The following is a 23,273-nucleotide window of genomic DNA, read 5'->3' as shown; positions in this document are numbered from 1 at the left end:
GCCCATGGATGCAAAAAAATGCAAATAAATGGATGGTCCAAGAAGAGTGCTGTGCTTGGTCTGGTCTTGTCCAGCAGCACCAATCGGGGTCTATAGTGGGTGGGTTGGTGGGCAGGAGGTCGCAGGGTCAGGAAGTGTGTGAGAAGGGGATGTAGGGAATGGATATTGAGGCCCAGAGGTCAGGTGGTGGGTGGCAATTTATGGGGGTTTAAGGTCCTAAGTCATTGACTCACCTGTGGCTGGTGTCCATGCTCCAGCATGGTTGTAAGCCAAATAAAAGGCAAAGGTAGGGGAGATAAGTGTGGTTCTGCAACCCCGGGATACATACGAACAGCAGATCTTGGATACTACAATGTTTTTCAACTACCGCCCCGTTTCTTTACTCCCTTTTTTATGAAAATGTTGGAAGCTGTGGTCACTCTTCGGCTTAGGTCCTTTTTGAAAGATCATCAGATTCTAGATGCGTCTCAACTGGGTGTTCTCCCTTTCTTGGGTAACACATCAGTGCTGGTTTCAGTACTAGATGACCTAACTGATAAGAGATCAAGGCAGAGTCGCAGGTCTCCTTCTACTAGACCTGTCCGCCGCCTTTGATACCCTTGATCATGCCATCCTTTAAACTGGATTACAAAACCTTGATATAACTGTCAGGGTCTTTGCAGAATTCCTGAAAATATTCATTTAATCAATCTATCTTTCCATCTTCTTTTAGATCGGCTGCAGTGGCAGTTTCTTGTGATGCCCTTCGGGGCTCTTCACTTTCTACCCTCCTTTTTAACATTTATGTACAGCCACTCGCCTGTCTTATTTGTTTTTGTTTTTTCTCATACACAGATGACAAACTGATCCTATTTCGGCTTAACCTTGAGCGTGATGGCACTGCCAGTCAGTCGGCTGAAATCTTAACTGGAAGCAGTGAGCAACTGAGTCTAACCTGGCTGAAGTTAAATGGGGGGGAAAAACGGAGGACCTAGTGGTGGGGCCTCTCTTTATCCTCGTTTTGGACACAGGACTACTGCTCATCAGATATAGGTCTCTTAGCCATCCTTTCTAATGAAGTAAAAAACCTGGGGGTTAAGATTTCTGCCTCTTTCTTTTGAGATCCATGTTAGTGCTATCTGTAGAGTTGGTTTCCTGAAATTGAAACAATTGAAAAAGATACTACCCTATATTCCTTCTTGCTTCCATGTATCGGTCATCACTGCCATGATTAATATAAGCCTTGACTATTGCAGTGCTGTTTTACATGCCTATCCAGCGTATTTAGTAAAACGGACTGCAGGTGTTGCAAAATGCTGCAGTCGGTCTGGCCAAGGGAATTTCCTACCACATTGCGGTATCATCAGCTCGGCGTGACTTACACTGGCTGCCGGTTAAAGCTTGCATCCAGTTCGTCACTTTGTGCTATCCACTGTGCTTATTGAGGCGAAGGTTGCCTAGCACTAAAGGAAAAAAGGGTTCCTTACTTCCTTGGTCACCTTGTGCGCTCTGCCTCCTCGTTTCTTCTAAAAGTTCCAACTTACAGTCTGGCGCGTTGTGGCAGTCGGGCCTTCTCAGTGGCTCGCCCTAATTTGTGGAACTCGTTTCCCCTTTCTTTCTGTAAGATTCAGGATTTCCATCTTTTTAAGAAACATCTGAAAATGTACCTATTCGCCTAACTTCTGCAATCCTTCCATCTGCATCTTAGAGCCCAGATGCCAATGGTTGCGCTATTCAAATGCTTGATTGATTGAGAAAGGTAGGCCTTCAGTGCATTCCGTTCAAGCCGTAAGTGTTATGCAGATCTTGAGGGGGAGGAGCCCGTAAAATTTGTTTTCCACCCAGAAAACACATATATGCAAATTAATAACTAGTAGGTTGCTTGCGCCTTAGGTCTGATATGTTTTTTTTATACTGAACGAGTCACCACCGTAGTGGTCTTAAAGTTAAGAGTCCTTGTCTGTAGGTGACTGAATTGTGACCCACGCCTAGGGTGTCAATACAGACCGTGGTTTTTGGGATTAAATGAAATGAAGAAAAGCAGGTAAGCAGAGCAGGGTAGAAAGAAGGCTGGCGGACATGACTCACAATGGTTGGATGAGATATATAAAACTGTGGTCGCTGGGATGAATAGAAACATGGAATTTGTCACACAAGTAACCTAAAGCAACATTTGCGCTCCTTAAAATTGTTTATAAGGTAAAATGACATGTCATGGGATCAGTGGTAGGTGCCCCACTCTGCACACTCTCCAGCACCTCAACTCTCTTGACTCCTACCACTGACCACCACATAATTATCAGTCCCATTAAAGGTGCCTGGGCAACAAGGGGTTTGTAATTTCAGGTTGAAAGTAGTACCCAGAATGTTTTGCAGTTGAATGGAATTCTGGGAATCACCCTGAACAGCGATAGTTAGCTACGCCTACTTGACACACCTGCCAGACATTCTGAAGTTGTCACCTCATGGCATCCTGAAATCCTGCGCTTTGATTTGGAGCTTACCTGCATTTTGAGGGAAGACTCCCTAGCTGCAGCATTATTCAGAGAACGAAAAGGACGAAGCCTGTTACCTGAAATCTCTCAACCAGCCATATATAAGCCTACTAAAGAGAAATCCAGATTAGTTTAGGCAAGCAATGACTTGACATTCGTCACGCTATTTTGGGGGCATTCTAATCTTTACTGGGAACTCAATTGGGATTGCAACTCTAACTCTAGTTTTTGCAGCAAGACCTATGTACTTATTTGAAAATATGCCTGGACTCTAGTTTGAGAAAGCAATCTGGAATAATAATTTTCTCAGCACTTCCTTATAAAGCTGAATGTCGTAAAGGAACTTTGACTTGAACCCAAGCTGGTGAGCTGCATCACTTCCCGCCTGGAGCTTGTGCAGGTCATGACCTCCTAGTTTAATCAAGGAAAGAGAAACCAACTTTTCTTATCTTGGATCCCTCGAGCCTCCCAAGAGACTGACGAGAACATTGAAATAATGTGATTGTGACTGAGTAATGCAAGATATTGTACGGGTGCAAGGCGTTTCCTGGACCTGAGTCGGGCAGCGTATCTCCAGAACATGTTGCAGTAATACATGGTCTCATTCTACAATAGTCTGAGAAACCCTCAGTCTCCCGAGTGCCTATCTCCTGTGGGGCACCCTCAGGACTGTTCTGAGTTTGGTGCTCTGGGAATCCACTTTGAGATGTTGTGAAATCCACAGTGCTCCTGGAAGGTCAACTTGCTGGGTAAGGCATGACGGATGTTAAATAATTGAAGGGCCTATACTAAAAACAATTGCATTATGTAGTTAACTTTTTTCAGTTCCTGCTAATGAGCAGTTTTTGTGGACTAAATCGTTTTTTTTGTTGCAACATATGAATGATTTTAAGAGACAAAACTGTGTTTGATAAAGAGCTGGCTCCGATTCACCTAATTATAATCAAGAAAATGTTAACCTATGCAGTATTCTTTGGCAAGTCAAGCAACTATGTTCTCATTATTTACTTTTATGAACAGTGAGTAGGGAAAAATGCTGTTCATGGCTAGCTCAAGGTCACCACATTACTGCTGCTGCTTTAGATAAGATGCTTATTTTTTTTATTTTAAGTCATGCAAAGCCTATTTATTTACAGTCTTTTGCATGTGCCAATATGTCACTTTTCAGCCCCTTCTGACTATTGAGGGGATTGCGTGCTCCATATCTAGGTGTGACTTGCAAGGGGGCGGGAGGGGGGCTAAAGACGGAGAGTATTTAAAGTATAATCTCACTATGTTACGAATGCTGGGCACGAGGAGGTGGGAGTAATTGAAGCCTGCGTTGGTTAAAACAAGAGGGCAGAATAGAAGCAAAGATGAGGAGTACATGAAGAATGGGACTGATTTAAAGATGGGGAGCTGGCGGGAGTGGATGTAAAAATGGGGAGAGTGGAAGAAGGGGGCAGAGGAGAGGAAATAAGTTAAGGTAGGTGGAAGCACCTGGGATGCAGGGACGTAATCTTTGGTAGAAACATGAGGAATGGAAATAAGGGTGTGAAGTAGTCTATGGGGGAAGCACAATGAATTGGGAGAATGTCAGAGTTCTCCATGTCAGACTGCATTCCCTGCTCCGACAAAGGTTTCCAAACAGTTTCCTGCATTATTGTGAATAGTTGTATCGGTAAATCCTCTGCTCCTCGGAAATTTAGGTCGTAAATACTTGCCTAACACCACTCTGTTGAATGCAGTGTTAAATCCTAGTAGCCTTTCTAGTGTCATTGTCTACAAGATTTGACGCGGTGAGTTAATAGTTTTTGCTTGCAAAGTTGCAAATACACTAAATATTATATTGTTTTAATTGTGAGCGCATTCAGTATTATAATTGGGTGCACACATGACATTTTCTTGTGGCTCTGGAGAAGGGACGTTTTTAATAGCTTAGACCCCGAGAGGGGCAGGGATTGAGGAATACATGCAAAGGAGTTTCTGCGTACTCTAAGGGCTCTAGGTGCTTCATAGACACGTCTGTAAGCATATGCACTTTTTTCCGAAATTGATTCAACCATTCATTTAATGTAGTGGGGACCAGGCCCACGCCCTCACCCTCTCACCCCCCATCTCCCACTCCTACCCCACATACACATGTACACAAAGTATATGTAATTGTTTGATTTTGACACACAAGTGCACACTTTTAAAAAGCCGTATTAAGCGGCTAAGCGGATGTTGTCTGGTGTGTGTCTGCTAGGAAGGGGTTTGTTTATTGCTAACGCTGTTTCCTTTTGTCGTCGGAAGGTTAAAATGGTTTTGAACGATTGATCTGTACTGTAGACCAACGGCCAAAGTAACGAGCTGAGCAAAGACCACTCGACTGCCGTTGGAGGATGTCTGACCCCTTATTACACATATTCCCCACTGAACACTTGCCATTTCTAGTAATCTACCATAAACACGAAATTATGCATTAAAGCCACATTTTGTAACTGTTGCTAAATGTCGTCCAGGTTCTCTGCATCCACACCGTGTGGGTGACTTTCCCGCGTAAAAGTCTATATTATAAAACGTATGAACAGTATGGGTTTGACGGTGCAGATTTGCACTAGTTACTAGCCATGACTAGTGATAGTTGACACTTTGTGGTGGCGTGCTGTGTGTATAGAATGAAGATTGGGAGCAACTTCTTTGAAAAAAGGTTTATCGCTAGCAAATGGCTTGCAACTTGAAATTTTGCTCCATGGGTTTGATTTAATAAAAAAACATCCAATAGGAAAAGCATGTTGCCTAAGAGCAACTGCTTAGAATTGCTGGAATTGTCAATGAATAAATAAATCTAACCAGGTTGAGGATATTTTATTGCCTGAGTAAGCTATGTGTGCCAGTGAAATATTTGTTTGGTTCTAACTACCTTAAGAAGCATTATAGCTACCTTAAGAAAAATCATAACAGTAAGTGCACAGCAACTAGTGGGGTCCTGCGCTTAGTGTTCTATGTAAACACTTGTTGCCAGCTGTTTGTTAAAAGCCTCAAACGTGGTCGCCTACATGGACCAGCAGTTTTCCCCTTTTAGAGTTGGAACCTAAATTAATGTTTTCATCACAGATAAGGTGGACAGTGCTGTTCTTGCTATGCAGGAGACAAGGAAGGTACTCGACCAGAGAATCACTAACAACCAAAAATAAGAAAATCAAAAGGATTGTGATTGAATTATGAACTATTGAATTCCTAGATGGGAACGAGGCTGTGGAAAACACAAAGCTGTGTTTTCCGTCAGGCAAACGGATGAGCAAAGCTTCCTGCAACCTACCCTAGGCATTAAAGTACTAAACCTGATAGAGTGAAGGTGTACTGTACTGTACAGATTGCATCCAGTCCCAAGTATGCAAAAGGGAGCTCTAATGCAAGAGCTGATATTCCCCACTAAAGATAAGATTATTGAACTGATCAGCAACCGGAGTAAACTACACTCTGAGAAGAGGTCTGATGTTTGCCTTGGCCGGACCTCTGGATCCCACAAACAATTTAACGACCTAATGTACAGTATGTACATGTGGCATCGATAGACCACCTCGACCCACATTTTAGATTCCCTCACCCCCAACGGCTACAGCGTACAACATGTGACAGGGAGGGCTCTCCATCATCCACAAAACGTCCTCGCTGTGCACCAGACTGGATGTAGCTGCTGCCAACTTCTTTAAAGCACTCAAGTGGTAGTTTGCCAGCTCATCCACTAAAACATTCACCTTCAACATCTACAGCTCTTCCAAAGACAGCACTTCCTTAATTGACAGCTTTACTAAGCTAGTTCACACGTGCCAGTATCTTCCTTTTGCGTCTTCAACCACAAGGCAGTAGGTCCTCTAAGATTAGGAAGTAGGTATTGCTTCGCCTAGTAGATAAACTGAACTTCACCAAGGCTATATACCATATACTAGAGATCATCGTCACTGCCTTGCTGACCCTCCCATTACAATATGTATATACCAATTGATTGGTCTCATTACCATTCTTTTACCATCTGTTTCACGCCAATCATCCACAACCTACGCTCCCTGACATTCAACCTCTTCGAAGAGTTCTTTATAGAACTACTTCTTGATGACCACCTCACCTCTCTGTCTCATGATCCGAGAACAAGGACTCCATGCCTTATGTAAAGCTCCCTGAAGAGCGAAATCATCATACATTGGCCAGAGAAACAACCATCCTTCACACAATCTGCCCCAGGTATGTGCAAGAAATTAATATCAGCAGAAGATTCTCACAAAAACATGAGAAGCCTGGCACACATCCAAAACCTGATCGAACTTAAACAACTTTACGAATTTTGGACTGACCACAGGCCACTATTCACCACAGCAAAATAAATCTACTATCAGAAGACCAAAGTGGAATTTGACAATGAAAGCAAAACTCCCCTCATGGCACATCAAACCTCTCACAGACCCTCCAATCCCTTATCCCATCGGGAAATCCACCAACAACAACTTATTTATTGACCAGCTCAGCAAGATTCTCCAAAACTGATGCTGACCACATTACACATGCACCACACCACTCACTTATCCCACCACGAGAAATTACATGGACCACCCTATGACCTCCATTCGTGGAGAATCTAACATTCAAGCATCCCTCAAATTACCTCATGCTCTTGAAGACATGCCAACCTCCATCTTCAAGACACTCACTTCAGAAGCACTCTATCCATTGCTGGCTATTGTCAATGCGACCCTAAAAACCATACAAGGCCTACAGTCCTAAAAATAATGTCCAACACCAACCCCCCGACATCAGCAACTATGCCCCATCACACATGGTCCTTTCCTTGGTAAGATCTTTTAAAGAGATGTAACCACTCAGATTATCCCATTGACACTAAAAAATCCCTACAGACCTACCAATCTGCCTACGGGCCCAGACTGAGACTGGCACCATCCAAATGGTAGACCACGCTCTCTGTATCCTTGATGTGCACCCCCCCTGCCCTCTGGTACTCCTAACCATCTGCAGCTTTCGACAGTGGATTATCAAGCCTCATTGGCATATCGCCCCCCTCTAGCCTGCACTTGAAGAAGGATCAGCAGACCCTACTCTTTAAAAAAAACATATTTCACTAATCATGGATTGCTCCACCTAACTGTGATGCTCACCCTCTGGAGCTGCCTCTGCCACTCTATATCCAAGCTCATTTGCTACCCCTGAACTCTTGCAACCCCAATGTCCATCCTCTGCGCACAACACTTCCTTGCTTCCTAGCTAGGTTAATCCTTTATAAATCCCATACTTACCACAGAACCACAGGGCGATTGGGGAGACTGTCCTCCAGTGGTTTGCCCTCATACCTAGAATACCACCATCAATTTGTCCAGATAAGTACCTCCAGACCACTCCTTTTGAACCCCCACTTGCCACTTGTAGAGGCTCACAAGGAGCCATCCTCTCACCCTTGATCTTGAACTTCTACATGGAATCCTTGGGTTTCCTCCTCGCAAACCTCAACATCCACCGATACATAGGTGGTGCTCTGTCTCAAAATCTTTCTACAAGGGGATCCACCAGCTTAGGCCTGTCTCGCCATATTACAAACCTGGATGCCCAGCGCATAATCTCAAACTGAGCCCTGAAAGAAACTGTATTCCTCTTCTACAAAATGCTGAATACACCCACATCCAGACCTGTCTGATGTTTTCACCCTGGAGCTGAGAACATGCACCTAAGTCCCTGCAAATCCACATTGAGCGTGATCTCTCCTTCAAAATGTACGCAGCTTTTATAAAGCCCTCTGGGCTTTCTTTGCTATCTATTGCAGAAAATCAAGCCTTCATTCTAGGTGATGAGTTCTGATCCATGGTGCAAACCCTTGTCCTTTCTCACTTAGGCGGTGGAAACTCTCTGGTTACTGCCCTACCCAATTCCACCCTGGCACCAAAGATCAGAGTCTTCCATTCCGCAGCTTACCTCATCAAACGCCTCAGAAAATGGGACCACATTATGCCCCCAATCATTGAACTACGTTGGTTTCCGCTGCAAGCACATGACTGCTTCATGATTAGCTGCATCACTTACACATTTGCATGTTTCCTCCATCTACTTGACTGCCAAGGTCACCTTCCCTGGAAGCCAGGACCTAGCCAGATTAGAGCTACAAAAATGAAAACACACAGGCATGTTTGGTCTATGCCATCAGGCTGTGACCTCATACCTGTCCACATGAGTCTCTGATCCACCCTCATCCAAGTCCGAAAGGTGCTTGGGTCCTCTTCACTTATTACCTACTTCATGTAGTGTAGAACCCCAAGGTTCCCCCTCGTGCAGCCGTCTGACCCCCCCCACCTCCTCCCTAATTACTGATCCTATTGCTTGACTGTTAGAGTATTTGTGTCTGTTAGTTACATGATATCCCGATAGTAAACAAAATGTAATATCCAACAGTAAAACTAAATATATAAATGTTTGAAAAAGAAAATGTAGATTAGCATTTCCTGTGTCAAGTGAAGACTAGATAGACATAATAAACTTAGCAGCTACGAACACAATTTCAAAATGTATGCCAACATCAAGTCCAATCCAAATAATTTGCATTTGATAAAACTATATGTTGACTAAAAGGCAGCTTTAAAAACACAAAAGCATCAGAAACCAGAGAAATCATTTTATTCCTAGATCTTCTGTAGAGGACCGAGGAATAAGCAATAAGTGGGTCTCTACTGCCTCTATAAAGAATAGGCATTTGTCAGAGGAATCTTTACAACTTTTAAAGGGAAATGCAGCTAATTGTTAAATATTAAACCTACATTTGGCAAACAATCATCATTTACAGTGATTAATTAACCCTCTGAAAGAAGATTCACAGCCCCAGGCTGATTTGTAAAACAAATTAGGGATGCTTTTAAGGGCCGCCAGCACTGCCAGTTATTAAATGTGCCATCTCCCATTCCTCGTATGCAACTTTGACAGTTTTGCAAGTTTCTGCAGGGCAAAGCTGTATGTAAGTTCAATACATGCATAACGTTGAGATTCTTTTGATCAGACTTTTATTTTCATCCAAATGCCATTTCCCAAAGACTCTCCAAGCAGAACTGGCTTGACCACATAGTGTATATCTATGGAGAACTAAATTAGGTGTTGTGTTTATACTTGTATTTATTGAAGTTATATAGCCCTTTAATCCAAAGTGCTTACATAGCCAGAACAAAGGAGCTTGAAGCAAACTTTGCATAAAATCGGATACTGCACCAACTCAAATTGTCCGAGAACTATAGGACTATTTTTAGGCAGGACGTAATATTAAAATAAACAATTTTTTTTACCCCACACAAGAGGCTTAATTGGTACATGTTACCAGAGCTTTGTCCCATATAAAATGCACACATAACAGGAGCTCTCTGCTCTTCATTTGATGGAGGAATTTTATCATCCATCCATGGTCATTGTGACAAATAGTTGCCCTGGTCTTCGGCTCGCGGAAAACCCACTGTGCTATAATGGGTTAGACCAAGACCATTAGCCGCAAACCTAAATCCTAGATAATGAAAATATTAAATTTGACGGTTGCTCCCCCATTGACTCTCAAATGAACTTTATAGAACTTTTCTGAGATAAATCATGCAAAGTTCTTTTCTTCATTGGCCACAAGTTTCCTTTTGTTAGAAAATCATCCCACTACATGGCCTTTTTTTTTAATAGCAATAAGCATTTCGATAAGGATGACATCTACCTAAAGTAGGAACCCTATTTTGGAGCACCATATACTTTAATTTCTGCCAGTAATTAACAGCATTATGGCAATATCGAGCCAGAATCTATTAGTGCATTCACTTCCTTGACCAAGCGTAACTCGTGCTGTATTGTTGTGAGGCGCCAATGCCTTCAACCTTTTGGACTTTCCAGAGTTTAACTATGCTGACTGTTCTGTTGAGTTTTCTTTTTTAAATCGATAAAAACTGGAAAAAGGGCGTTTTCTTTAGCACCATAGATTTCAGAATCAACACAATGTTAAAAGAAATCTGCTTTATTCCGTTGTTTTTCTGAAAACTCCCTTGCATCACAGTAATTCAATTCTGATCTGTGGCCCTTTCTTCCAATGCAGCAAGAAGTACCTTTCCAGAAGCTTTGGCTTTCTGTGAATTTAAAGTGGTAGCCAACTCAAGTCTGGGAAACCCTGAAACCCTCATCCACATAGTTGAGGGACGAGGATGCAACTGCTAATCTACACAGTATTTTATGCACATCAAAGCCAGAATAGAGATTCTCCAAGTTGGTATGCCACACCTTGGCTGGCCGGAATTGCTACATCCGATACAGAAGTCTTTTGTTAAGGATACTGTGGTTACTGATTTTATGCTTCCCTTTTACTCCTTACTGTAGGGATCTGTAATCCAGTTTGTTTGGCAAGGTCGTCCTTGCTCAGTGATTTGTTAACTTTCAACTTTGTATTCAAATACTCTTTGGCTTCCGTACATTTCTTACTAAATCATGAGTTCCATCTGTCAGTGAGATTTGCTGGGGATCCAAACCCACCACACAAAGCTTGGCAAATATTTTCCACATAAAGGTACTACCAGGTCGTTCTTGGTCCCCACAATTTTATCAAAACTGGATCCTGATTGCTTTTAAGCCTTGCCGCAAAATTCTAATTGTATGCAATCGACCAGCAAGTCCTATTTATCAAGACAGGACCTCATTACGAGTAACCCGGTCTTGGAAAAAATGGTGGTAAAATAACTGGTACTGCCAGCTCTGGCATTTTTTCCGCACTGGGTTCCTCAGAGTCTGCCGGTAGGGGCAGTCTGGCAGGCCTGATCTGCCAGTAGTTCAGGCCCATGCTGGCTTTGAAATCACTGAAGCACACATTATAAAGTGCTTCTTCTCCCTGTGCTACGAGGATGGGGGCATACACTGTACTCTGACTCTACAGACGTCCCTGCAGTTAGCAGATGCACTGCCAGAACACGTCTCCTTCTTGGAGGGAAGCGCCCTAGGCTCTTTTAGTCTTGTTTAGGCTTTTGCTCGCATCAGCCGAAGATCTCGAAGGTGGATGAGTGAGTGATGCCATAGCTAGTGGTAGGCCTGTTTACTTGCTGGAGTTGTGCACTTGGTATCCTTACGCGATCTACTTGTGAGTTGAAGTGGCTGTTCAGCCTAGTCTTCTGATAGGAAGACAGAGGAGAATCTGGAATGTAGACATAATCTCCCTTCCAAGGGATTGTGGGATCACTGCTGTGATGCCATAACTCAAGGAAAACTGGATGCAGAGGAGAGGTATTTTCTGGCAACAGTTTGATGGATCACTACCACCCTCCGCCCCTAAGTGGGTTGAAGTTACGGCAGAGGGACAAAGATGTTGCATGGGCAGGACTGTGGAGTGTATTGAAGCAGCTCTGGGGAATAACTGGGTCTAGGGCCGTGATGAGGTGCACTGGGGCCCATGGGCGTGCTGTGCATTACAAAAATGCATAATAATGACTCCTATTCAACCTTCCGCCCTCCCTGATCCCCATGAGCCACAATGAGTGCAAAAAGAGGTCAATGCAAGGTGACACTGACTGTATTGTGATAGTTCGGCTGAGCGTCTACCTTGCTTAACTATGTCCTGCTCGATTGATGGCCTGTGAATATAACCAGAGGAGTCGCTGTGGGAATAGGATCAGAATTTATAAATATGTGCATCGATCTTTGCACCATCTATGTTTGTGATCAGAAAGTATTTCTATTAAAAAAGGTCATCAAGTGAATAATGTCAAAATGGGTCTCAAATGCCAACCGAGCAGCCATTAAAGGAAAGGACGTTCTGGAATCCTTGTTGTTGATTCTAGCAGTATGGACAAAGAGAACATGTTTTTTGTTTTCACCAAATAGCACTGTTACATGGAGCCACTATAGCTTTGAGGGTTAAGGTCCATAGTTGAGGTAACCGTTTTGTCACAACTACACGGTTGGGTTGACCTACTGGCTGCGCTGCACTGTATAACTATGCTATAACCTGATCTATCCACTGGAATACCCAACCTTCCCACTTTCCGCATTATGGTCACGTGCCTAAAATGTCAGGCAATGCCCTTAAATTGGTCTGTTCTTTGGCAGATTTCTGACCATTGTATCTAGTATGAAAAAGGTTTTCTCCATTTCTTGTTGTATAATTAGTTTTCTTTTTCTTACAGGGCAACCCAGGAATTTACAAGATCTGTGCCGAATAAAAATTCGTCAGTACATAGGCCTTCAAAGCCTGAAGCTGCTTGATGAACTACCCATTGCCAAGGTCATGAAAGACTACTTAAAACACAAATTTGATGACATCTGACTGTGCCAGCAGACGTTTTCTAGGAGGGACATGATATGGAGTGATATTGCAAAGGAACAACGCCGATGGTGGACTTGCACAAAAGTATATCCTATGCAATTTCTGATTTGGTTCGAAGTCAGAAAGCAGATATACAGTTTCTATTTTTTCCTGTTTTTTTTTAAGAACGCTTGCTAGAAGGGCTTAATTTTGGTTTACTGGTCCAAGGTTTCTAATGTGTAAGCTTCCATGGCTCATTGGTGGGGTTCTGTTCAGTTAAAATATAAGCTAACTTGTCTAAAGAGGCAAAGAAGGGGAAAGGAATCACAAGCATGTCTGCTTTTTTTTCTACATAAAATTAAACTTGAAGAAGAAACAACAAGATTTTCAATTCTACGCCAGAGATTTTTTTTCATTTCACAGTGAGTAATCTCTAGAAAGGCTAGCAGGCAACATATGACACGTCCCGCTTTATAGGGTTGTTTTGTGGGGTAGCAGCAACTCTGCAGGGGGCTGCAAGGTTTCCTAATCTCTTGTTGTACTGTAATTGGCCGCGCAATGATTTCTAGCAAGGTTCCAAGCTGGTCAGTCATTCGACTCGGCCTCTGAAGTTTCAGCATGGTGGATTTTGTGTCTACAATCTGTTTATTGTTGCTGTGAGCCAGGAAATCCAGGACTCTTGGCAGTTAAACTAGAACTAACCCAGTCTGATATTGCTGTTTAAGTTTGTGCTTCAAGGCAATGTTTTGACTTCCTTCTAAGCTCTCCCGTTTAGAAAGATTTTTCAGGGAGCCAAGATGGGCCTTCTCCAAAAGAAAGGCCGAAACCGCGTTCTTCAGCCCTATGTGATGACATGCAAGGTCTCCATAAGAAGGCACTGGTGTTGTGCGTAGTGCAAGTTGGGTGTGGGAGGGGGCTGCGTTTGTGCATGCTACGAGTTACAAGCCAGTTGTTCAGCACACGCACAATCAATACATGCACAAATTGAGCATGAAGGTGCACACCCAGGAACCCATCTAGTCCAATGCCTTGGCATCCTGGAGATCAGCGTATGACTGTGCTGAGCTACCCTTTCCCTCCTGCCACTATTCCAATCCCAGCGTTCCCAGGGCGGGGAAGATGCTGTACACTTTGGTATATTCCCGCCTTCTTGCTTGAGTTTTGGTCATCCTTATCGCTTTTGTACTAATTTTAATTAGGGCTGGAAAGGAAAGCCGTGGCATTGCCGAAAATTGTGTGTGTATATATATATATATATATATATATATATATATGTGTGTGTGTACGCCTGAGGGAGGCTGGTTCTGCTTGCAACCACAATCTACGTTTGCTCTCACCCTCCACATGCGGGCAACAGAACCAATGCTGAACTGTTATTCCAGTGCTCAATAGTTTTGCAGGGAGTGTGGAGCTGTGCAGCATTTACCTTGCTCACCAGACCCACCAGACATGCCCTTTTTGATAGTACAGAACCAATGTGGTGTAAAGTGTGCCTCACAGATTTTCAATCTGGGTTTTGTCAATCTGCCTCAATGACTGGACTAGCAATAGCAAGATTAGATGGGTCATTTCATTTGAAGAGGTCTACAAGAGTCTACTTGTGGTGTGTGATTGATTGTTTATAGTTTACATTCTTATCATAAATACCTTTTTTATGGAATAATTCACGTGGGGTGGAAGTCGGCCTTCAATGATTTATAATGGGCAATATCTTGTTGGTGTCCAAGAGAGCTGTATCGCTACCTTAGTGTTTCAATATATTTAATGCCTTGAAGGGATGTATTTCATCAACATCTGTTGACTTTTAAACAGAAACCTGTGATTCCCGAGGATGGCTCGAGAATGTGAACTAACATCCTCAAGTCATTGTGTGACATTCATCCTCTAAAACGAACGCCTGAGACCTTTGCATCGCCAGATGTTTTGGACTGTGACACCCATGACCCCTTACCATTGACTGTGTGCTAGGGCTGGGAAGTTCAAGTCCAAAACATCTGGAGATCCAGCGGTTGCAGAACACTGCTCTAAAATTATGTATCTCCGTTTAAACGTACTTGCACATGCCTAGCCATGTGTTTTTGTATGAAGTATTAAAAGCTGAAGTATGAAGACCCAGCCTTTCAAATTAGGTTTAGGGTATTTCTAAATGGGGGTTTGTAGGCCATCACCTGACAAATAGTGAGTTAACTAAATAGCAGCACAGCCTGTAGCAAGAAAATCGGTTGCATTGATCAGCACCAAGAAGTGAGCCAATTTAGATCTTAACACAAAATATCCTCATTTTAAATGTTTCTTCTACCAACCACTGGCTATGATTTTCCACTCGTATTTGGGTGTCTTCCTTTTCCGTGGACCGTTCTTTAACCTGATCAGCATAAACCATTTGCTACACTTCTTTTAGTTCGCAAAGAATTTCTTAAGCAGAAATGAAAGGGAACACTATAGTTTTTGAAACGATTTAGCAGGTTTATGCAAATTTGTGCGTTCACAGCCACTTAATTTGTAGTTCTTTCAAGGAATCGTTGTGCTTGCACTTTAGTATTCCTTTCTTTATTTTCATGGACCTCTGGGTGTAAGAATTTCAGACTGCTACACTTTTTTTTAGACTGTTTTGTGCATGGTACGGAAATGCAGTGTCCTTTTAAGAGCATTATCCTACCACCATGTGGCATTTCATTGAAACATTTGGCTTAATTGTTCGCCTTCATGGGTACGTATCTCCATCACCATTATCAATTTTTAGCTTCTTATAATTTGCATAATCAAAGTCTGGCAACTATTGTGGCTTGTTTCAGGTAATGGGAATGTCCCTGTGACCTAAGTTGACTTTCTAAATGTTCACCTCTTTTAGCCCATATTACGATCTTGATATTTATTTTGTTCCCTAATGCACTTTGGCTTTCCTTGCCTTTGTTGGTTACGCAAATGTTGCAGGCCTTCTGCTGCTCCTTGTATTCCAGAAGCCTCGCAGATCCTCAGACTCTAATGGAAATGTGTGTAAGAATGGGAAAAGGTGAGGGAAAAAAAGTTACAACCTCATAGTTGTCAGGTGTGTGTATTTCTCTCTGGTTTGTTTTGACCTTTTTAAATGTTTTTTCCTTCATGTAGTCCCCTTCCTAAAATGGGCCTCAATTGATGTGACCCCCGTGTCACACTAGCAGCTTTGGAGAGAAAAAGGATCAGGTTTCCTCTAGACAAATTATCTCCTTGCATCCACCATCTAATAGAGTATCAGTTTGCTTTTTTGCTAGATTATACAGCTTCCGAAATCTGGGGAACTGAACCATATTTGCTAGTCCTACAAAATCCTTTTAGAAGGTATATTCGCTGAGGACCTGGACTTTAGCCAATGACAATTCAAACTACAGCAACTAAAGATTTATCAAACTCTTTATCCGAAATATCCTTGATTTGTGCTCACCCATTTGTTTTTCTTTTTATGAAAACTAGTTGCCTTCTAGTTTCTACACGGTTGTGTAATTCATTGACTTTGCACACTTGTGTAAATTGGAATAAACAATGCTGGCACACACAATCACGTAACTGGTTGTGGCATAGTATTTTTAGCTCTAAATTGCTTAACATGCATATTTCTCCATTCATAAAAGTTGTTTAATCTATTGGTGGCACGCAATCGCACGTTCCAAAAGTTGTTTTTAAGTTATTGGGAGTACATTGTTCACATCTACAGGGTTTTCTAAGCTGTTGACGGGATAATGAAGGATTTGGAACCGTCCTGAATCCCACACAGCTGTGTTTTGTTAGAGCGTAGTTTACCCCACAAGGCTATTTGGTATTGACTGCACACGCAGTTGCACCTCTTTCTTGGTTGCATAAGGCATTGAGGGCACACAGTTTTATACTCCCAAGGTTGTCTAAGGCATTGGCAAAGTAAAACCTTTCATCACAATATGTTGCTTAAGGCCAGGGCTATCTCCAATGCACACCTTAGCAGGTAACTGACATCTTGTGTTTTTCATATTAATTATTGCCTCACTTCTTTGGGTTAATATACAGCAGTTTTTTTTGTTTTTTTCTGTGTAGTGTTACTTATTCTATTGCACATTACGCTTACTAAAAAAACGTGGCACTAGCGAAGTAGACGTAGATTAGAGGCTCTCCACAGTTAAAGTTGGAAAAAAAGAGATTGAATTAGTGTACAAGGATTAAAGATCATTTTTGAAACTATTGTACACTCTCCCTTGGCAAATGCACCATTGAAAGTCAAATTTTCTATTTTGTAATCAATAAATTGGGGCAATACCTTGCTAGCTGATTCTGTCCCTTTTTAAACCCACGCATGATGGAAATGTATGTTTCTCTGGATCATTTCATGCCCATCTTAGTTCTTGCCTTTCGTGGCCTTGTTTCAAATGTGACTACGCCAGAAGCTGTCGAGCAAGTCCTAGAGGTATTCTTTTTATGTTTATGCAAAATGTCAGTTTACAGAGCTTAATGTCTTGTGTGTTGCCCGGTGTATCGCTAGGTCTGCTGCTTGCAAATCAAGCATTAATATGCAGGCCTCTTCCATAGTGTTCGAGTCAATCACTTGGAGCAGTGCTCTGCATTTTCTTGAACCCTGTCACAGTGCAGTTTTGAAACTGGCTGTTCAGGATAGTTAACAATGAGGGAAGAGGAAATAGCAGGGGGTCTTGGGGCATGATTGCCATAGTGTCCCTAAATGAAGCACCTTGATTTGAATGCCTGTTTAAATATCCAAACAAGCAGCAATGGAGCTCCGTGGTGAGTTCATAGTAAATAAATAGAAAAAGTCCTGTGCTTTTTTTTTTTTCGGTGTCCTGTTGCGAAAATCACGCTCAAAAGCCAAAAATTCACTGTTTGGCTGGTTGACCTTTTTTTCTGTATTGTATTCTGTAGACAGCCCCTTCTACTCCCAAGGTGTGTGTGACCATTTGTTTGTTCGGGCAGCTCTCAGACATTCGTACCCTTTTATGCTTCTCTTCTTGGAAGTAATGTCCCTGCAATTTCATCATTTTCCTTTTGTCCCCTTCCTGGATCACCTTGCTATCTCTACTGTGTTTGAATTTACCTATCCCGCTCCCACAATTGTTTGAGGCCAGAGTAGAATGCCTCTGTTAATGAGCACTACCAAACTAATGTGGAGGGATAAGAGTGTGAAGTGCATGGTTAAGTGCTGTGCAATCAGACTGCCACTAAAGACATCTACTGCATTAATATCCAAAAACGCACATCTTGAGCCATTTGACAAACTGCCTCGGTTTTCTGATCTGGTTAATTTCTGACCAGAGTCGTTCCCGAGCAGGAAACCATACTTGGATTTGCTTGTCTGCTAGCATCAATCCGAGCCCGCTATGAGACGTTTATGTGCTACTGGCAAGTGCAACCGAGAGCTCCTCAATGCACATTGTTTGGGGGGGAGGGGATTTCCTCTCCCAAAGTTGGGGGTAGAGGGGAGCACTTGACTCCTAAAAGTAAAAATGGATTCTATTTGGTTAAAACAGAAAGGTCCTGCTGTCCCATTGCCCTCTGCTGAATGCTGTCTTTTTCAGATCCTGCAGTCTTGTGCTTTAAGGCCGTGCTGAGATTTGCATTTGTGTTCTTGTGACAGGTGCCCTGATGCAGATCTGTGCTCAAATCGGTGCTCGACTTTTGTTTTCATTTGTTGAGTTTACCAATTTTTCTTTCTGGAGACTGATCTAATGTGCCAGTGCAGCTGAAAACAGGTTGCTAATTTTAGTGACTTGTAGATATCGCTGATCACAGATACTTGTTGATTGGTCTTATGCAACTCAAAGAATTGGGTTTATTTTCTCTTGGGTGTTCTTTCCATAATAGGTTTGTTCCTATTTGAAACCTTTGGCACCTGTTAGATCTTCCTACCCCCCACTTCGAATAACCTACTGCAGTACCTATTTACAACACAGTTGTCTCTTGCCCTGGGCAAAAAATGTAGACTTGAGTTTATATGGACCAATTTTGTTGTTTAATTATTGCACGCCTTTTGTTAAATTTTTCACGTGAAAAAGGGACTAAATGCATTGTTTTTAATTGGTCTAAATTTGGAAACCAAAACAGTGCAAGATCAACATGTTCCAGCGTCCATTGGGCCATGTCATGTGCCCTATACAGAGCACGCCCGCAACAGCCTGCTCGCAGCACACTGGACACTGCAGAGTTCTGCTTATATGTTTGTGCAGTGCTGTGGGAGTAGGTAGGAGACTTTAAGGGGTGGTAGTCTTTCGAAGTGTGGATAGGTCTTGGGGGAAATCAAAATGGGCCGTACGAGTTTGAGGGGATTCCCGATATAGAAGAAAAAGCAGACCACCCAACCGTGCCCCAGTCTTGCAAAAAGGTGGTGTAGGGCTAAGACGGTTTGACCAAAATAGAAAGGTTAGGGGGAGACCTCCGAGTTGTCCTCCATTCCCCCTACAAAGAAAAAAAAGCACTATAAGGTAGCATGCAGTGCATGCAGTGCATGCAGAAAAGAACACAAGTTATGTAGAGGGCATGGTGTTAATTGAGTGCCATTACTGATGGGCAGCCTTTCACAAACAGCCCAAGGGTGTGGGTAATGCTATGTTGCCTGATGAAAAACGCGTTTAGCAAGTTGGTCTGATTGCTATGGTTCTTCCATGTAGAAAGAAAGTCTCTCTGGCTGGACTTTAAAACTGCTGTGTGTGTGTTTCTATTATTCCATTTGTGAGATTTGATCTTCTGGGACCTGACCTTAACCATCTGCAAATTCTTTTGTAAACCACCCATAGACAAGCCTATCCACCTTTTGTGAAATGCTTCTTCTATTTAGGTATGACTTTTTTTTTTATTTAATGTTATTTAATGATCCAAAATCGATTTGGATGTGAATGATTTGCAAAGTGACCACAGGCCGTTTCAACAGTTAACCTCGTTTTATTTATTCTCGGATCTTTGGTCTGGGATGTGTAAATATATGAAAAAAAAGAAACTGATGGCAACCAATAACTGGATGTTTTGCTGCATCCTAGTTTATATTCCTTTTATAACTGAAACAAGTCGTGCTATTTCCTAAGGACCTTTTCCCTGTAGCATTTCTCTGGTTTACTGTTACGCCATCCTATGGAGCGGCACTCGCTGCACAGCAAAGCTGCACACAACGGAGGTGGCATGCAGTAGTCACAGAATATCACTGCATTGTTGCTTCCTTCTGGCCCCTCCCCTGAAGGTGAATTACACAGGAAATGTGCCACCCAGTTGGAGAATGTTTCTCTGCCATAGAGCTCATGTCCCACGCTAAGGTCAATACATCGTCCAGCCCTCTATTCTTCTTTGCGTCCCACTACTTGTCATCTTCCAGTCAGACCGAGAAATGACGGTCTACAGTTATCGTTTACAAAGACATTGTGAGGACTGAAGGAGCGACTCCCTGCTGAGCTGGAACAATGTGTGATTCCCTCTCTGCCAATGCCCCCAGACTTGTTCAACCTCTGCCATGATGCTGTTTGAGCCTGCTGGCAACTGTTGCATTGTCTACATTCCTACCCTGGGCCAAGGAACGATTAGCTCTACAAGGATTGAGCAGTCAGAAGTCTTGATCCTGTTGCTGGTCACAGGCCACTTGGCGCTACCACTGAGCCAGCCGTCACCTCATACATACCTTATTTCTTAAAGGCAGCAAAGATCCAAAGCCAGGTGGACCATCCTGGTTATAACATAAGATGCTTCTTCCCTATAAGAGGAGAAACCTAGTTGTGTATATATTTGTTTATAAATGTACAGCAGAGTAAGAGCAATTTTTAGATTATTTAAATGCCATAATTTTAAGCTATTCAAAAAGTATGAAACTCTCTGAATAGATTGAAGTACCGTGGGTGCTTTTGTTGTTTTTCTATATCATTCCTTGCACCACACATGTATGTTTGGATTTCACTGATGTGGTCTACAATAGGATACCAATCCCTCTCTGACGAAGGCTGTAGAACGTGGTCTCAGATATGTGTTTGCCAACTCACTGCCTGCCGCTAGTATACAAAGTATTGTTGCAGGCAGGAGGTCGGTCTAAGTGACTTTCCCAGGTCATGTACCCGAATCCTGCTTCAGTACAATAGGTTCTGCTGCTTTCGGCGTGACAGCTTCGCTTCACAGGTCTCAAAAAGCACCAAAATTGAAGTTACCCAGCCATTAAAATAAAACGCTTGTTTGAGGTTTCTAAATGGTAATAAAACCCTTTCTCCTTGCTTGATTCTCTTCCTGATAAGGCACACAGGCATGAAAGTACCTAAAACTAAGGGTGCGCCAAATGTAATTTGCTGTGTTGGTCTTATTGATGTGAAGCTGGAAAGGCATACTTCCGGAGTTGCCCCTGTATCTTGCGTAATTTGGCCAGTGGTGGTATTCTGTCTTTGATAGCAGGAGAGAATGACACTTGTATGACCCTGCTAGTTTGTGTGGCTGCCGTTTTGCCGTTTACATGTAGACATTTCCTTCCACAGATGTTGAAAGTGTTCATCGAAAATGTGCAAAGGGACAGGCCATGAGGCATTGATTATTACAACTGGGCAAGTCGATATTCATTCAAATTCGAAGAACAGAACTTTGGTTCAGGAATCCATGCAATGCTATATTCAATTCCCTTTCAAACAAAAATGTCACCTTTCATCGCCTGCTGTAAGCTAGCTTCGTTATTACCGTTATTGGGTACAGTTTAAACTCACCTTGTTAATGTCTGTGCCCCGTGTTTTCTTGTGACCTGGTGTGCAAGCCATGGCCAAGAGATCATGGTTGTAGCAATGGATGTTTTCTGTTGGTGCTCACACCTTCAACAGACCTGATTTGTTGTGCGAGGTTTGACGAATGCAAAGAAAATGGGACATTTCTAACTTTTGATAACATCTGGATAGTGGACCTTTTCACGTGCCTGTAAGGTTTTCAACTCCCGTTTTTGGTTATTCGCATAATGTATTTGGTTCACCTTTTGTAATGTACATTTGCTTTGTCTTCGTTTTTGGATTTTTACAACAAAAAAAAAAAACCTGGAAAACCTATTTGTCTCTGTCTCTTATTTCTTGTGATTAATTTCAAACTCTACTATTCAATGCAAAGGGTGTTATAGAGCACTGTACACGCCAGAAGGTTAACATATTTCTTTGTGATTAACTTGTGAGAATTACATAACCAGGTTTATCATGGTTTTGTGTAGCGCTCAAAGTTAACCATAAGTTTCTCTTTAGTTGTGTCCTGGAAAGAGGGGACCAATGGGAGAATCGCATGTTCTTAAATGTGTTGAAAGCGCCTGCTCTTATACATTAATTCCATATGGTCTGGATCTGCTGAGGAAGGTGGTTGCGGAATCTGTAGGCACGAAAAACAAACGCCTGTCTTCTGGTGTGTGGAAAGAAAGTCACTTTAGTGTCCACTGTACTACTCCTAGTCTCCTTTCCTCCAGGCACATGGGCCATTCAACCCTGAGGCTTTGAGACATACAAACATTTATTGTCCTTGTATTTTACGAGAATAATAAAATGCTGGGTGAATGTGTGGCTACCCTCCCGCCTCCCTGCCCCCCCCATCCCCACACCCCCCACCCCACACCCCCTACCCCCCCCTCTGCTTTGCCCTTCAGCTGTACCTTACTAATGGCCGCTGGAAAGGCTCATCTGCCAATAGTATCTGATGGAACATGCTGCTTTCTAGAGACCTGAGGATTGACAGTACAGGTGTGGAGTCCTTTGGGGGGAGCTAGCTTTTGAACTGTGTAACGCTGCACAATGCATGGACATTCCATTGAGTGGTTGTAGGTTTGGTTGCCTTTATGCTGTTTGCTACAGCTTCAAAGTTATATCTGACTTGAGGCATGAACATATTTGATTATGGCCTTGCAGTTGTCCATGAAATGTAACGTTCTTTCAGCCTCAACAAGGGTGACAGAAGGAAAGAAAAGCGATTGCTTGATTCATGTGGAATTAGAACATTGCCTTCAGAACAAAAGAAGAGTGTGTTCAGAAAAGCATGTTCTCATTATGAAAACCAGCGAGTGCCATGCTGCTAAGAGAGCCTGGAATCATTATGGAAACCAGTGAGTGCTATGCTGCTAAGCGAGCCTGGAATCATTGTGGCAACCAGTGAGTGCTACGCTCCTAAGAGAGCCTGGAATCATTATGGAAACCAGTGAGTGCTACGCTGCTGAGATAGCCTGGAATCATTATGGAAACCAGTGAGTGCCATGCTGCTGAGATAGCCTGGAATCATTATGGAAACCAGTGAGTGCTATGCTGCTAAGAGAGCCTGGAATCATTATGGAAACCAGTGAGTGCTATGCTGCTAAGAGAGCCTGGAATAATTGTGGCAACCAGTGAGTGCTACGCTGCTAAGAGAGCCTGGAATCATTATGGAAACCAGTGAGTGCCATGCTGCTGAGATAGCCTGGAATCATTATGGAAACCAGTGAGTGCTATGCTGCTAAGAGAGCCTGGAATTATTATGTAAACCAGTGAGTGCTATGCTGCTAAGAGAGCCTGGAATTATTGTGGCAACCAGTGAGTGCTACGCTGCTGAGATACCCTGGAATCATTATGGAAACC

The 23,273-nt window shown here is 42.7% G+C and overlaps 1 protein-coding gene across 2 annotated transcripts in view; it reads left to right on the top strand.

Annotated features, from left to right (window-relative positions):
- ASB7 (ankyrin repeat and SOCS box containing 7) overlaps nt 1-21,737 on the top strand; it is a 155,975-nt gene extending 134,238 nt beyond the window's left edge. For both annotated transcript variants that reach the window (XM_069625029.1, XM_069625030.1), the window contains exon 5: nt 12,617-21,737. In XM_069625029.1, coding sequence (XP_069481130.1) covers nt 12,617-12,756 — 140 coding nt within the window. In that variant the 3' untranslated portion in view covers nt 12,757-21,737. The remainder of the gene's footprint in view (nt 1-12,616) is intronic.
- Nucleotides 21,738-23,273: the final 1,536 nt, after the last annotated feature.

This window comes from Ambystoma mexicanum, chromosome 11 (genome assembly GCF_040938575.1).
Source record: "Ambystoma mexicanum isolate Mex_15411 chromosome 11, UKY_AmexF1_1, whole genome shotgun sequence".
NCBI lineage: Eukaryota > Metazoa > Chordata > Amphibia > Caudata > Ambystomatidae > Ambystoma > Ambystoma mexicanum.
Note: the sequence above shows the minus strand (reverse complement) of the source record. Positions and strands in the feature narration are given on the sequence as shown.